A 13,906-nucleotide genomic window follows, 5' to 3' on the forward strand; every position below is an offset into this window, starting at 1 on the left:
CATCAGTCACGGCTGGGTGAGCACCCCCCAAGTGTGTAGTGGGGGGGTTCCGGATGGGGGGGATCGGTCACGGGTGGGTGTCGCCGTGCGAGGGGCAGCCCCGCCGCCGAGCCCCGGGGCTGGGGGTGGTCGCGGCGGGCGGGGCGGGGCGGGGCGGCGGGGTTATGTAAGGCGGCGATTACCGGGGACCGGGCCCGGGGCGCGGCCGGGCGGCGCCGCGATGGGAGCTACGAGCAGCGGCCCCGGCCCGGCCCCGGCTCCGGTGCGGCCCCCCCAGGTGCGTGCGGCGGCGGCATCAGCCCCGGGGATCCCCCCGGGCATCTCCCGCCCCGGGGTCCCCTCGCTGACGCTGTCCCCGGTTCCGCAGGGCCGCGCCGTGGGGTCGTGGGTGCGGGCGCTGTTGAGCCGAGCAGGGTCGGTGCCGGTATCGGTACCGGTGCCGGTACCTGGGCTCGCCTTGGCGCCGCGGGGCCCCGCCGAAGAGCCGCCGCTGCCCGGGTGGCCGCTGCCGCAGCTCGTCTCGTTGTTCCTGCCGGAGTTCCCCGTCCGCCCCTCCGCCCGCCAGCAGCAGCTCAAGGTGCCGTCCCGGAGCCCCCACCCTCCGAGCGGGGTCCCGGTGCATCCGAACGGGGTCCCCGATCGTCTTCCCCCGTGCATCCCGCCCCTCGCACCCTGTACTGTGTCCGTGCTCGTCCTACCGGGGCTCCTGCACGTCTCTACCGGGGTTCCCCAGCGCCCTGAGCATCCTCCCGCGCCGTCCGTGCACCCCGTGCCGCCATCCCGGCACTGCCGACTGCCTTACCGAGCTCCCCTCGCACGCTCTGCCGGGTTCCTGCGCATCCTACCGGCGTCCACCGAGTCCCTTTCTATCCCCGCCGTCTGCCCGTGCCGGGTCTCGGTGTGTTCTACCGGGGTTCCTCTGCACCCCACCGGAGCGCGGCATCCCACCGAGGTCCCGCGTGTGCTCCCAGGAGTCCTGTGCATTCTGTCAAAATCCACCGCTGCCGCATTGGGGTCCCCGTATCCCAGTCCCCTGTGTCCCTGTGTCCCATGCTGGGTCCCTATTGTGTCTTCCATGTCCCGGTGTTTCCCCAGAGCCTGCTTTGGGTGCTCTGTGCCCCTCACCTTACCCCCTGCAGGACCCCCAGCCTAAGCACCCCAAATCCATCTCCATGGCGCGCTCAGCCCCTGTTCCTCCCCTCAGATCCTGGGCTTCGTGGCCAAAGGCTCCTTCGGGACCATCCTCAAAGTGCTGGACTGTGGGCGGGAGAAGGTCTGCGCCGTGAAGGTGGGTGCTGGCCCCTGGGGTCCGTGGGTGACCCCCACCTGCCCTTGTGCCCCCCCTGACAGTGCCTCGCCCCCCCGCCCCAGGTTGTGCCCAAAGTGGAGGTGCTGCGCCGTGACACCCTCAAACAGTGCAAAGAAGAAGTCAGCATCCAGGTGAGGGGGTGCCCAGGAGGGACCCCAGCCCCTGAAGGGGTTTAGGGCGGCCACGGGGACATCAGGAGGCTGTGAGAGCTGCGGATGGGAGATGGCAGAAGCGGGGTCCCCAACCCCCTCGTGGCCCCCCTACCCCGGGGGCCGCTCACTCTGTGCGCGCTTTTGTGTCCCCAGAGACAGGTCAGGCACCCGTTCGTCCACGGGCTGGGGGACAGCTGGCAGGGCCAGCGCCACCTCTTCATCAGTGAGTGACCATCTGCCCGCGGGCTCGCCCCGGCCCCCCCGCCCGCGCACGTGTCCCCGCCGCGCGCACACGTGTCCCCGCACACGCGCGCGCTCCCCCCGCGCCGCGCGCTGCCCCGCGGCGATCCCCGCGCTCCGGCTCCGGGCCGCGATGGGGACAGCGCGGGGACAAGCCACAGCGGGGCAGGGACCGGTGTGCGGGTGAGCAAAGCACCCCAGGGCTGTGCCTGCCCGGCGCTGATGGCTGTGTCACCCCAGCCCCTGCAGTTTGTGTGTTCCCCGTGCCTGTGCGACCCCCAGGGACCAAGTCACTTTGGTTCCTCATGTGGTCCCGAGTGCTTGTGTGTTTCCCAGTGCCCACAGGGCTCTGACGCTGATGTCACTCACGTGTACCCACGCCACTTTACTCATGTCTATGTCACCTCAGTATGTAACCTGGTGCCCGTATTGGTGCTTGTGCCACCTTGGTGCAGTGTGGGCCAGGTGCTTGTGCCACCTTGCTGCCTTTATAACCCCAGTGCTTCCACTGCCTCGGTGCATGGCCCCAGTGACCCCTCTGCACCCCTGTGCCCGTGCCACCCCAGTGTCCCTCATGCTAACCCAGGGCATGTCACCTGTCCCGGCAGTGTGCACCTACTGCAGCACCGGGGACCTGCACGCGCTGTGGCGCACGGCCGGCTGCTTGGCCGAGGCCACCGTCCGCCTGTTCGCCGCAGAACTGGTGCTGGTGCTGGGTGAGTGACCCTCCACGCTGGGGACAGCCACCACTGTCCCCACCAGTGGAGACCTGCAGGCAGGGTCAGCCACCCCCAGGCGTGGGAGGGGACACATGGCACTGATGGCTCTGTCTTGTCCCCAGTGTACCTCCACGACCTGGGCATCATGCACAGAGATGTCAAGGTGGGTGGCAGTGGGGCTGGGGGCTGGAGGATGGGGTGGGGGGGTCTCTGAACCTCCACCATGGAGAGGCCACCTCAGTGCCTGTCTCATTTCAGATGGAGAACATCCTCCTGGATGAGAGAGGTAAGAGTCTGGTGGCACTGCCTTGGGGACACCACATCCTTGGGGACACCCTGTCAATGGGGACACTCTCTCTACGGGTTCCCACGTGGTGTCTGGCCCCACAGGGCACCTCAAGCTCACCGACTTTGGCCTCTCCCGATACCTGCAGTGGGGTGAGCGAGCCCACACAATCTGTGGCACCCTGCAGTACATGGGTAAGGGGGTCTGTGCTGGGGGGGTTGTGCTGGGGGGCACAGACCCCCAGGTGCTCACCCACTCTCCCCACAGCCCCAGAGGTGCTGAGTGGGGGGCCCTACAGCCACGCAGCCGACTGGTGGTCCTTGGGAGTCCTGCTCTTCGCCTTGGCCAGTGGGAAGGTAAGGACCACTGGGTGGGGGGACAGGGACACCTCAGGGAGACCCTGAATTCACTCTGTGCTCTCCCAGTTCCCTGTGGCCCCAGCGGAGGACCATGTAGCCATGCTGGAACGTGTCAAACAGAGCAGCTATGAGAGCCCACCTGAGTTCAGCCCCGAGTTGGCCCGGCTGCTCGCCGAGGTAACCCTCCCGCCTGGATTTTGGGGCTCTCACTGGCCCCTGGGCTAGATGCTGGCATTTCCATTCTCACAGTCGTCTCCCTGTCTGCAGCTGCTGTGCCACAATCCCTTGTACCGCCTACGCTACCTCCACCACTTCAAGGGCCACCCCTTTTTCCGCGGGGTGGCCTTCGACGCTGACCTGCTGCAGAAGGACCCGGTGGTGGTGGCAGTGGCCCCGCGATCCCCCGAGCAGCCCCCACCCGACCCCGCCACTTTCGCCGACTTTGACTGCGACCTCGCCGCCTCCCCGGACCGGCCCTGGCCTGGCTGAGCCACCACGGCTGGGACCCTCGGCATCGCTCAGGGACATCCCCCCACCCCGGCAGCGGGTCGGACCCTGCTGGGCCGGGTCCCCCAAGGGTTACCTGGGTAACCCCCAGTCTCATCCCCGGGTACCTCAACTCTGTACCTCTCCCCGCGGGAGCAATAAACCCGAGAGCCGCGGGCACTGCTGCGGGTGCTGCCCTGACTCGTGGCGGGGAAAGCGGGACCACCGTGGGGGGGGCGCGGGGCTGGACCCCCTCCCTCGGGGCGGGGTTGGGGCAGGTCTGGGGGGTCGTGTGGGGTGGTTCCCCCGGGGCAGACGATGCAGAAGGAGCTGGGTCCGCTGCCCATCCTTCCGTCCGTCCGTCCGTCTGTCCGTCCGTTTCCCCGGTGCTGGCAGCGCCGTGGGGGCGTGACCAACGGGCATAGCCCCGCCCATTTCCCCGCCCACCGCCCACCGCGGCCCCGCCCCAACGGTCGCCCCGCGGGGGTGACGCGCTTGCGGCGCAGCCAATCAGAGCCGCGCGTGGTTTTCAAACCGGCGGCGCGCGGGAGGCGGCGGGACCGAACCGGGAACCGGCACCGAGACCGGCCCGAACCCAACCCCAACCCAGCGGGACCAGAGCCTGCGGTAGTCGAGACAGAGATCAACATCGGGAGCGGGGCCGGGAGCATTCCCGGGCCATGCAGCGCGCCAAGACTCCCGCCGTGAGTGCGGGCCGGAGCTGGGGTTCGGTTTGGGTGTTCCGGTGGGGCGGCGGGGCCAGTCCCGGGGGGGGTCCCCGAGGGAACGGCGGGTTCGGTGCGGTCCGCAGCGCTCCCGGTATGTCTGTGTGTGTCTCTGTGTGTGTGTGTGTGGTGGGGGGAGCTGCCGGTGCTCCCGCCGGTCATCCCCGGTCCCCCCCAGGCGCAGAAGCGGCCGCGGCGAACCCCGCTGCAGGAGCTGAAGCTGCAGTCGGGCGCCGACCGGACCTGCCTGACCCCCCTGCTCCGCCGGCTGCGGCTCAAGGTCAGTGTGCGGAGGATACCCGGGTCGGGTAACGGGGAGGGCTGCGGTGTACCGGAACCGGGAATGCTGGGGGAGTAGATGGTGCTGGCGCAATGGGAAGATTTCCTGGATTAGGGAAATGGGGAGGCGGGAAAACGGGGTGCAGGCGGGAAGGGCAGGGCTGCCCTGACCCACCTTTCCCCCTAAAATATCCTGTAGGACCATGACTGCTCCCCAGTGTCCTGCGCCCGGGGGCCCCGCAACAGCGTCACCGCGGTGCCTTGCAGCCCAGGACCTCCCCGAAGTGCTCCCCTGGGCCCCCCCAGCACCCCCAAGACCTCCACCCGGGGACTCAGGACTCCCGTTCTTAAGCCTGATACCTCTGAGGCTCCCAGCAATGCCACCCTTATTCCTGGTGCCTTGGAGACCTCCAGCAGCACCAGCCCAGAGGCCTCTGGCAGTTCTATCCCAGTGTCCAGCACACCAGAGCACCCTGACAACACTGTGCCAGCCCCCCTGTGCAGTCCAGTCCTGGGGCCAAGCATGCCAGAGCCTCCCAGCACCACTGTGCCAGCCTCTGTGTGCAGCTCCATCCCAGTGACCAGCACCCCAGAACCAGCGAGCAGCACCATGCCAGCTTCTGTGTGCAGCACCATCCCAGTGACCAGCACCCCAGAACCAGCCAGCAGCACCATGCCAACTTCTGTGTGCAGCTCCATTCCAGTGCCCAGCACCCCAGAACCAGCCAGCAGCACCATGCCAACTTCTGTGTGCAGCTCCATTCCAGTGCCCAGCACCCCAGAACCAGCCAGCAGCACTATGCCAACCTCTGTGTGCAGCTCCATCCCGGTGCCCAACACCTCGGAGGCCTCCAGCAGCACCATTCCAGTTCCCCTGTGCAGCTCCATCCCGGTGCCCAGCACCCCCGAGCCAGCCTGCAGCACCATCCCAATGTCCAGCATCCCAGAGCCCTGCAGCAGCACCATGCCAGTTCCCCTGTGCAGCTCTATCCCTGTGACCAGCATCCCAGAACCAGCCAGCAGCCCCATGCCAACCTCTGTGTGCAGCTCCATTCCAGTGCCCAGCACCCCAGAGGCCTCCAGCAGCACCATTCCAGTTCCCCTGTGCAGCTCCATCCCGGTGCCCAGCACCCCTGAGCTAGCCTGCAGCACCATCCCAGTGACCAGCATCCCAGAACCAGCCAGCAGCACCATGCCAGTTCCCCTGTGCAGCTCTATCTCAGTGCCCAGCACCCCCAAGCCCTCCAGCAGCACCATTCCAGTTCCCCTGCGCAGCTCCATCCCAGTGTCCAGCACCCCAGAGCCCTCCAGCAGTACCCTGCCAGTCTCCCTGTGCAGCACCATCCCAGTGGTTGGCACCTTGGAGTTCCCTGGCAGCACTATGAGCAGCCTTGTCCTGGGGCCCTGCACCCTGGAATCCCCTGGCAGCCCCACCCCAAGGCTCCCCAATATTATTAGCTCAGTGTCTTGCAACCCAAACTCTCCAGGCAGCTCTGCTCTACACCCCTGCAGCTCTGGGTCCCCTGGCAATGCCAGCACAGCCTCCTGCACCCCAGGGCCCCCTGGCACCAGCTCCACTCCACAGAAAGCTCCTTTCCACGGGTGGCGAGCAGCACCTCCAGACTTTTCCTGCAGCCTTCTGACCTCTGAGCCTCCATCTGCAAATGGGAGTGCTGATCCTCTGAATTGCCAAGGCACCCCTGAGGGAGCCGAATTCCCCGCCCCTGTCCCTCTAGAACAAAGCCCACCTGGCCTCCCTCCCATTGAGGCCAGTGGGTTGGAGCCTGCAGGATCAGAAGCCACTCTCACCCCTGTCACCTCGCCTGAATCAACCCTGGGTGCTGTGTCCTGGATGTTGCCACTGGTGTGGCTGGAGAAGACCCTCAACAGCTCTTTCCTGGTGGAATCCCTGAGGCACAGCCTGCCCCTCCGCAAGCTGCAGCAGGACGCCAGCAGCAGTGTCACCCCAGTGCCCACCATGGCCACAGGCACCAGCACGACCCCAGTGCCCACCATGGCCACAGGCACCAGCACGACCCCAGTGCCCACCATGGCCACAGGCACCAGCACGACCCCAGTGCCCACCATGGCCACAGGCACCAGCATGACCCCAGTGCCCACCACAGCCTTTGGGACCAGCATGACCCCAGTGCCCACCATGGCCACGGGCACCAGCATGACCCCAGTGCTCTCTGTGGCCACTGGCACCTTCACAACACCTCGGGACGTGTGGGAGAGGAGCATGAACACATCCAGGGGAAACGTCCCCTGTGCCAAGGACAGCGCTGCAGAAACAGACTCCCTGCTCTGGCAGTAAGTATTGAGGACATGCCCCCTGCATGGAGCTGTGGCACCTGTGGGCTGTCCTTGCCCTAAGCCCCTCTCTTTGTCCCCAGCTGTCCCCGGGAGCAGCTGAAGACCCTGCCGCGGGCAGAGCTGGAGGGGAGACTGGAGAGCACCCTCATCATCATCGAAGCGCTCTCGCTGCAGCTGCGGGACTGGCAGGAGAGCCAGCGGCTGCGGCCGAGCGTGGGGCTGGCCAGGCAGAGGGATGCGCTCACACAGACGGACACCATCCACTCTGAAGGGGTAAGAGTCCTCTCCGAGGTGGTGCCACCCTGTCCCCTGCAGCCTCAGTGCTGTGACAGTGTCCTTGTGCCCCTGGCAAGACGGTGACCCCGTCTGGGTTGGTGGAGTGGAAGTAAAGCGCGGCTGCTGCATCACGGCATCACGCGCCCGGTGCTGCATTATCCCGCCCGGCTCAGCCCGCTGAGTCTGCTGGATTTGAACTCTCGTGGGGTGAAACATCCCTGGTGCACGTGGGGGGAGGAGGGGACGTGTCATGGCTGACCAGCTCTTGCTGGCCCCAGGATGGAGCGCTCTCCACTCTGGTAGATGCCTTTGGGAAGAGGACATCTGTTGGACAGAGATCTACTGGCAGCTCCACCTCAAGCTGTGGAGGAAAACGCAGGCTGTGCAGTGGGATCTGCAGCTGGGTGTCACTGGTGATGAGTGTGCCAGATCTCAGCCACGCAGGGCACATGTGTGTGCCCAGTGCTGCCTGTGCCAGTGGCTGTAGCATCAGTGTCCTTGCCCCTTCCCCAGAGCACCTGGAGCAGCCAGAGCCTCCTGTTCCGGGGCCTGGCGGATGACGCTTCTCAAAGCTTGCAGGATGAGCAGATGAGCTCCTGCACATCCCTCTGCTTTCGCTTTCCCTTGGGTTTTGGGAGACCTGTTGACACACACAGTGGCTGCTCCTGGTGCCTCACGGTGCTGTCACCCCCCACAGCGGGAGCAGGAGAGGACCCTGGTGTCCCAGGCTGTGCTTGAGAGTGCTCCCAGCAAGGGGCAGAGCTGCCTGGAAGAGCAGGATACCATCAGGCAGCGAGTGGATGAAGCCCTACGGGCCAAGGATCAGGTAAGGGGGCAGCTGTTGTGGGATTGAGGCAGTCTCAGCTGTCCTCGTGCCTTTGGTGGGGCATCTCTACCCATCTCTGGGGATAAAGTTCTCGCTGGCATCCCAGGGGAAGAAAATCCCAGTGTGAAAAGAAAGAAGTGCTGTGTGCTGGAGCTCTCTGGATGTTTTTTTGGCACGTTCTGCATCCTGCTGGAAGCAGAAGTCCTAGGCTTATGCAGGGATGGCTCCTGGGAGTTTCCTCTTGTGTGACAGCATGGCTGGAGCAGCATCCTCTCCCCTGCAGGAATATCTCTTCCTGGAGGCTTTCTTTGCCCATGCCAGTGCTGAGATCAGTGCCCGTGACCAGAGCCTGGCCTCCCAGCAAGAGCTGAGCACACAGCTGGCCCATGCCACCAACCTGCAGGTACTGAGTGTGGTGCTACCCCACACTGCATCAGGGGCATCACCACACCCTGGGCTTGGGTGCACCAGGGGTTTCCTGGTGCTGCTGCTGGAAAGCTGCTGCAAATTTATCCTCAGGGCTGGTACTTGCCTCCCTTCATGGCCATTAAATATGGCTTTTCCACCACAGCAGTGCTGACTCATCCCTCCTACCCTACAGGCATCCCTGTCTGCTGAGGCACAGTCTTTCCGACAGTTCTTAGACGTCACTTTTGAAAATCTGGAGAAGGAAAGGAGAGCCTTGGATGAGGAGGTGAGGGGTGTCCTGTGGGGGCTCAGCCCCTGGCTGCTCTGCCAGTGCCCTGTGCCCTGGGTACCATGACACAGCAGGACAATGCCACCAGTGCCATGGCAGTGCCATGCTGAGCTCTGCCTGGTGCTGTCTCCCTTCCCAGCGGGAGCAGATGAGAGCCCTGGTGTTCCAGTCCCGTGCCCTGTTGGAGCGTGTGCCCGGCAAGCTGCGGAGCTGCCTGGAGGAGCTGGCTGCCACACGGGAACGAGCAGAGGAAGCTCTACAAGTCAAAGAGGAGGTACAGGGGTGCCTCTTCTCAGTGCAATGAAGGGTCTGAGGCACAGGGTGATTTGGGCCACCCATTGGTGTGAGAACACCCCATAGGGAAGAGCATGCCAGGACAAGCACTGTGTCTGCACAGGTATCTTGCCAGCTGGAGAAGACCTTGGTGACCCTGCAGGACACAGAGGCTCAGCTACAGCAGCTGACAGTGGCTAACTCACGCCTGGGCAAAGGTAGGGGTGGGCAACATAGGGGCTGGAGCTGCCCCACCCCCTCTGCCCCTGTCCCCCCTGGCTGATAACTCTGTCCCTCGCAGACCTGAGCTCTGTGACAATAAAGCTGGCCAGCACGGAGCAGGAGCGGGATGCGCTGCAGCAGGAGAACGAGAAGCAGTGGGAGGAGATGGCCCAGTGAGTTTGAGCCCTGACGTCCTGAGCCCCATCCCACCTCTGGCCCCCAAAATACAGCACCCCCTGATCCCATCCCATCCCACCCCTCAGGCTGGCGCAGGGGAGGAACTCCCTGCAGCAGGAGTGCAAGCAGCTGTGTCTGGAGCTGCGGGAGGCCGCCGAGTGCCGGGAGGTAGGAGCTGCCTGACCTTGCCCGCGCCGTCACGCGCTGCTGGCCCCCATCATGGCCTCTCCGGGAAGGCTGGCAGATGGCCAGCAGCGGGATTAGCCCTCCTACGGAGGGGGGATGAGCTTGCGAGGGTGGTTGACATCCCGCACGTAGCGCAGCTTTTCATCCTGCCCGGCAGGGATTCCCAGGGAGGGGGCTGGGCAGCTCTTTGAGATAATTTTCTTGGAGATAATTTTCCCCTTCAGGCATGGAGCTGTCCCTCAGCCTGTCTTATGTCCCCAGTAAACTGGTTTGTAGGGTTTTGGCTGCTGGGATTAAGCTGCTCCATTAGAAACAGCGCCCTGAGGCGTGGGAGGGTCTGTGCTGGAGGTGCTGATGAGCACCCTCTGGTCTCTGCTTGGCTGCTCACGGCTGTGTCCTCCCACCCTCTCACAGTTCCTGGATCAGGAGAACCAAATGTGCCGCACGCAGCTGCAGGAGGTGGAGGCCAGACTGAACTCCACACTGGCCAGGCTGCAGCAGCGCGTCCTGCAGCACGAGGAGCTGATGGAGACCCACCAACGCCTGTGGTACTGCCCCACTCACCAGCTCCACTCCAACCCCTCCAGTTTTGGAAAATCAAACCCTTCCTGGGGTGTCAGAGGGGACATTTTGATCATGGTCACTGCTGTTCCAGCCAAGTGTGGTGGTCCAGGGGTGTGGGAGAAATTGTGGGGAAGGCCAGCAAATCCTATCTTGTGAGGCAAGCTGCCTAAATCTGGGATTTGCACCACTGCTGGTTCATGGTGAGAGGTAGGCATGTCCCCATCCCACACTGAGGAAGGGAAATGCTGCTCCTATTGAGGCTGATGCCATCCCACAGGGAAGAGCAGATTGCCCTCAGCAAGGAGCTGGACAGCACCAAGGCCGAGCTCCTCAGCTTGCAGACAAAGAGGAACAAAGTATATTGGTGCTCCACTGACATTATGGAGAGCAAGATGCGGTTGCAGGAGCTCGCTGACTGCCTCAAAGCTGCTCTGGAAGAGCAGGTAGGAGCCCTGTGCTGGGGACAAGGATGACAGGATGGCCCTGGCAGCGTCACACACCTGTGGCTCTTCATGCCATGGCTTTGAGACCCTGTGCTTGCTGGGGTAGTCACAAGCTGCACTCTGGTGCTGTATTGTCCTTCCCCTCTGAAGGATGATCGTGATGCTCCATCGAGAAGCAAAGCCTGGACCCCGGGCCCCCGGACCCCGGGCTGGCAGACCCCACGCCGTGCCTGGACCCCGGCCTTCCGCACCCCGGTGTGCCGCACCCCGCACCACGCCAGCAGCTCCTTCGTGGGCAGCGTCCTGAAAGCTGCAGCAGGGAAAGGTGAGCTGGGACCCCCTCTCCGGGTTTTGGGGAGTCCCAGGATGGGGATTGCTCCCTCCTATGCTGGGGGATGTGCAGGGCTGGGCACAGCCACTATCTTCTCCTCTCACAGATGCCAATGAAACCACCATCAGTGGGAGTACAGTTGCCAAGGACAAACTTGGGTCTGTGCAAAAGCCAACAGGTATTGGGGCTGTCACCCTGCTGGGACCCTGCTCTGAAGCTGCAGGGCTGCTGTGCAGAGGGATGAGCAGGCACGCCTTCCTTTGTGTACCCTGGGGCTGATGTTCCTGCTGTGTTGCTCACGAGGCTCTTTCCTGCCTGCAGATCCTGAGGACACTCTGCTGGAGAGCGTGAAGGAGCTGAGAGCTGTGGTCTCCAACCTTGCCATGCTGAGCACCCGCATCCAGGAACTGGAGCAGAGCGAGTTCAGGGCACTGCAGACAGAGATGTGAGTTCAGCATGGGCTCACATCAAGGGTTGGGCAGGTTATTACTGTCCTGAGCATGGCCTTTCCTGCAGGCACCCTGCCTGGGTCTGCCTCTTGCCCCAGCCTTGGATTAGACCTCTCCTGTCATGGCTAGATGGACTTTTTCCAGCTGGCTGGGCTGGACTAGGTGTCTTCTTTCACCATGGGCCCAGGGTCATGCCCAGGAAGGGGCTTGGTACCTGGTGCTGTGTTTGGCTGTGATCCCCACCACTGTCCTCTCCCAGCTCTGACCTGCAGCTGCGCCTGGAGACACTGACAGCTGAGAGCCAGGAGAAGGTGGATACCCAGGCTGCCACCATTGCCAAACTGAACAAGGCACTGAGGACCAAGCTCGAGGTGAGGCAGAAGTGGGCCAGCGCTAACCCCAGGGCAGAGCCGAACTGGGACGGGCGCTGATCTAGGACATGGAGAAATCTGGTGATGCCCCATGGGTGCTCCTGGCTTGTCTGACCTCCTCAAACATAAGAAAAGCTGCTCAGGGGTGCTGGGGGTGGCCAGGGCTGGGCACTGCCTGACCCCACTTCTTCCTCCCTGTCAGAATGAGAAGGAGCTGCAGGATGCGGTGAAGCAGCAGGAAGAGAAGATGTTGCAATTCATCGACAAGAGTGGGGAAGTCACGGTGTGTGATGGGGGCATGGGTGGGCAGCATCCCACGGGGCTGCCAGCCACAGAACCCCTCTCAGCATCCCTTTTTTCCCTGTAGAGACTGAAGGCAGAAGTGTCCCACCTGAAGTGCTTGCTCCAGCGTGCAGAGACAGAGGCCAAGGTGCTGTGGGAGGAGATGAGGGACAAGGAGCACCAGGTGGACACTGCCTACGTCCAGGAGCGGGTCATGCTGCGGCAGGAGGTGCGGCTGGGGAGCTGCAGGGCTGAGGGCTCCTCATGTCACCCCGCCATGGACAAGGAGACCTCTTCAGACCTTCCTCCTCACACCCTGCCCCTCACTCCAGAGCTTTCCCCCACAGGGATCTCAGAAGGGCTTGCTCTTTTTGCAGGTGGATAAACTGACGCTGATGCTTGTGGAAAAAGAAAATGAGAATATACGGCTCACTAACAAGTACCTGGAGCAGGTATGGGGAGCCCCAAGAAGCTGCTCTGGCTCCAGTTGTAGAATCAGAATGGTTTGGGTTGGAAGGGATCATAAAGGTCACCTAGTTCCAACACTCCTGACATGGGCATCTCCCTTCTGGGCTGGTCCCTGCCCAAGTTTGGAGCAGAGTCCTGACAGGCATCTTCTACCACCACAGATCCGAGGGCTGGAGATGAAACTCCATCGTACCCAGAAAGTGCTGAGGACCCATGAGGAGATGCAGGAGAACATAAAAGAGGTGAGATTTATGGTTCACTGCTCACCTTTGCTGCGACTGCAACACCACTAACCCAATCACCATTGCTGCTGCTGTTCCCAGGTCCTGTTGACTGTCCCTGCGGTCCTGGGCTGCCAGGAGCTCCAGAGCCTGCTGCGCAACCTGGGCCTGAAGCCAGCCAGCAAGGAAGCTGCTGAGCCGCTATAGCCTGTAGCCTGAAACCTTTCCTGTTGTTAATGTTGTAATTATTTATTGAATAAAGTTGTGTTGGCTTTTACCCCGCCTGCTGTGTGCATTCAGGAAGCTCCTGGTGCTATGGGTGGGGACAACTTGTCCAGCCTGTGCCGGTTGCTCCTGTTCTGTCACGGGGCTGCGGGCACAGCTCTCTGCCACCCCAGGGCCTCTCCTTGGCGGGGGACATGTCCCCCTCTCTCTGCCAGTGCTTGCTCTCAATCAGGGACCGCGTTCCCCAGGCTCCCACCCTGCGGCCCCGGCAGCAGCCAGAGTGCCCGGGCTGAGCCAGCTTCCCTCCCCTGCTCCCTGCTCCTCCTCCTGCCCTAGATTCCCTCTGTGCCCTGCTCTGCAGGGGCTCGTCGGATCCTGCACCCCATCCTGGGGCTGCAGGCACGAGCCTGCTGCGTGGGAATTGTTCCAGAGGCTGGATCCCTCACCTCATCACAGGGATGGTTCCAGAGGCAGGATCCTGCACCCCCAGCACAGGGCTGTGGGCACACGCCTGTTGCACGGGGATGTTTCCCCCTCCCAGCCTGGCTCCAGCACGCAGCATCCCATGGCTCAGCCAGCGCCGGGAGCTCTGCCAGCTCCTGCTCCCAACCCCCCTTGGTCCCTGCTGCTGCATGGAGGGGGGGGCTCCCTTAGGGGCTCCCCAGCTCCCAGCACAGCTCCAACCTCACCTCCCTTCTTCCCTGCTGGGACAGCTCCTGCGAGATCCCCCTCCCGGTGTTCCTGACCCCAAGGATGCTCCCCGCCGCCATGGGGACCACACGGCACCTTCCCTCCCCTGCAGTGGCCCAAAATAGCAGCACTCCAACAAGTGCTCTGGTTTTTAATGGCCTCCTTCTCCTGCCCAAGGGGGGTGGAAATCACCTTCCCCTGCCCTCTGCCACAGCCCTGCACTCTCTGTGTGGGGCGGGTGCTGTGACCGACTTATCTACCCGGGAAATGGAGGTGTTTGGGGCTGTGCCTGCATGTCCTGGGTGCGTGGGTGGCTCGTGGGGAAGCAGTGCTC

General features: G+C 63.5%; 2 protein-coding genes across 2 annotated transcripts; both read left to right on the plus strand.

The window, feature by feature from the left end:
* The first annotated feature begins 202 nt into the window (after positions 1 to 202).
* Positions 203 to 3,730, plus strand: RSKR (ribosomal protein S6 kinase related). The gene is made up of 12 exons (XM_056506683.1): positions 203 to 277; positions 368 to 577; positions 1,205 to 1,288; positions 1,372 to 1,440; positions 1,615 to 1,684; positions 2,310 to 2,417; positions 2,543 to 2,583; positions 2,679 to 2,706; positions 2,811 to 2,900; positions 2,974 to 3,062; positions 3,132 to 3,242; positions 3,333 to 3,730. Exons 1-12 carry the CDS (start codon positions 221 to 223, stop codon positions 3,552 to 3,554), a joined length of 1,179 nt encoding a protein of 392 aa, XP_056362658.1. The 5' UTR covers positions 203 to 220; the 3' UTR covers positions 3,555 to 3,730.
* Positions 3,731 to 4,062: 332 nt separating this feature from the next.
* SPAG5 (sperm associated antigen 5) lies at positions 4,063 to 12,934 on the plus strand. Its single transcript, XM_056506881.1, has 22 exons — positions 4,063 to 4,255; positions 4,455 to 4,556; positions 4,755 to 6,868; positions 6,952 to 7,144; positions 7,845 to 7,973; positions 8,257 to 8,376; positions 8,575 to 8,667; positions 8,810 to 8,944; positions 9,068 to 9,161; positions 9,245 to 9,338; positions 9,429 to 9,510; positions 9,943 to 10,076; positions 10,370 to 10,535; positions 10,686 to 10,860; positions 10,973 to 11,044; positions 11,188 to 11,311; positions 11,575 to 11,686; positions 11,889 to 11,969; positions 12,054 to 12,197; positions 12,346 to 12,420; positions 12,598 to 12,678; positions 12,760 to 12,934. The coding sequence occupies exons 1-22, from the start codon at positions 4,232 to 4,234 to the stop codon at positions 12,862 to 12,864; spliced, it is 4,449 nt and encodes a 1,482-aa protein (XP_056362856.1). The 5' UTR covers positions 4,063 to 4,231; the 3' UTR covers positions 12,865 to 12,934.
* Positions 12,935 to 13,906: the final 972 nt, after the last annotated feature.

Source organism: Oenanthe melanoleuca, chromosome 19 (assembly GCF_029582105.1).
Source record: "Oenanthe melanoleuca isolate GR-GAL-2019-014 chromosome 19, OMel1.0, whole genome shotgun sequence".
Taxonomy (NCBI): Eukaryota; Metazoa; Chordata; class Aves; order Passeriformes; family Muscicapidae; genus Oenanthe; species Oenanthe melanoleuca.

What these genes read in the sequence shown, in the direction of transcription:
- RSKR (XM_056506683.1), top strand. Translation starts at nt 221, where the DNA reads ATGGGAGCTACGAGCAGCGGCCCCGGCCCGGCCCCGGCTCCGGTGCGG. An exon ending in CCCGCCAGCAGCAGCTCAAG is followed by an intron (nt 578 to 1,204) that starts GTGCCGTCCCGG and finishes TCCTCCCCTCAG; the next exon opens with ATCCTGGGCTTCGTGGCCAA. An exon ending in CCAGCGCCACCTCTTCATCA is followed by an intron (nt 1,685 to 2,309) that starts GTGAGTGACCAT and finishes CTGTCCCGGCAG; the next exon opens with TGTGCACCTACTGCAGCACC.
- SPAG5 (XM_056506881.1), top strand. Translation starts at nt 4,232, where the DNA reads ATGCAGCGCGCCAAGACTCCCGCC. An exon ending in TCCGCCGGCTGCGGCTCAAG is followed by an intron (nt 4,557 to 4,754) that starts GTCAGTGTGCGG and finishes AATATCCTGTAG; the next exon opens with GACCATGACTGCTCCCCAGT. An exon ending in GAAAGCTGCAGCAGGGAAAG is followed by an intron (nt 10,861 to 10,972) that starts GTGAGCTGGGAC and finishes CTCCTCTCACAG; the next exon opens with ATGCCAATGAAACCACCATC.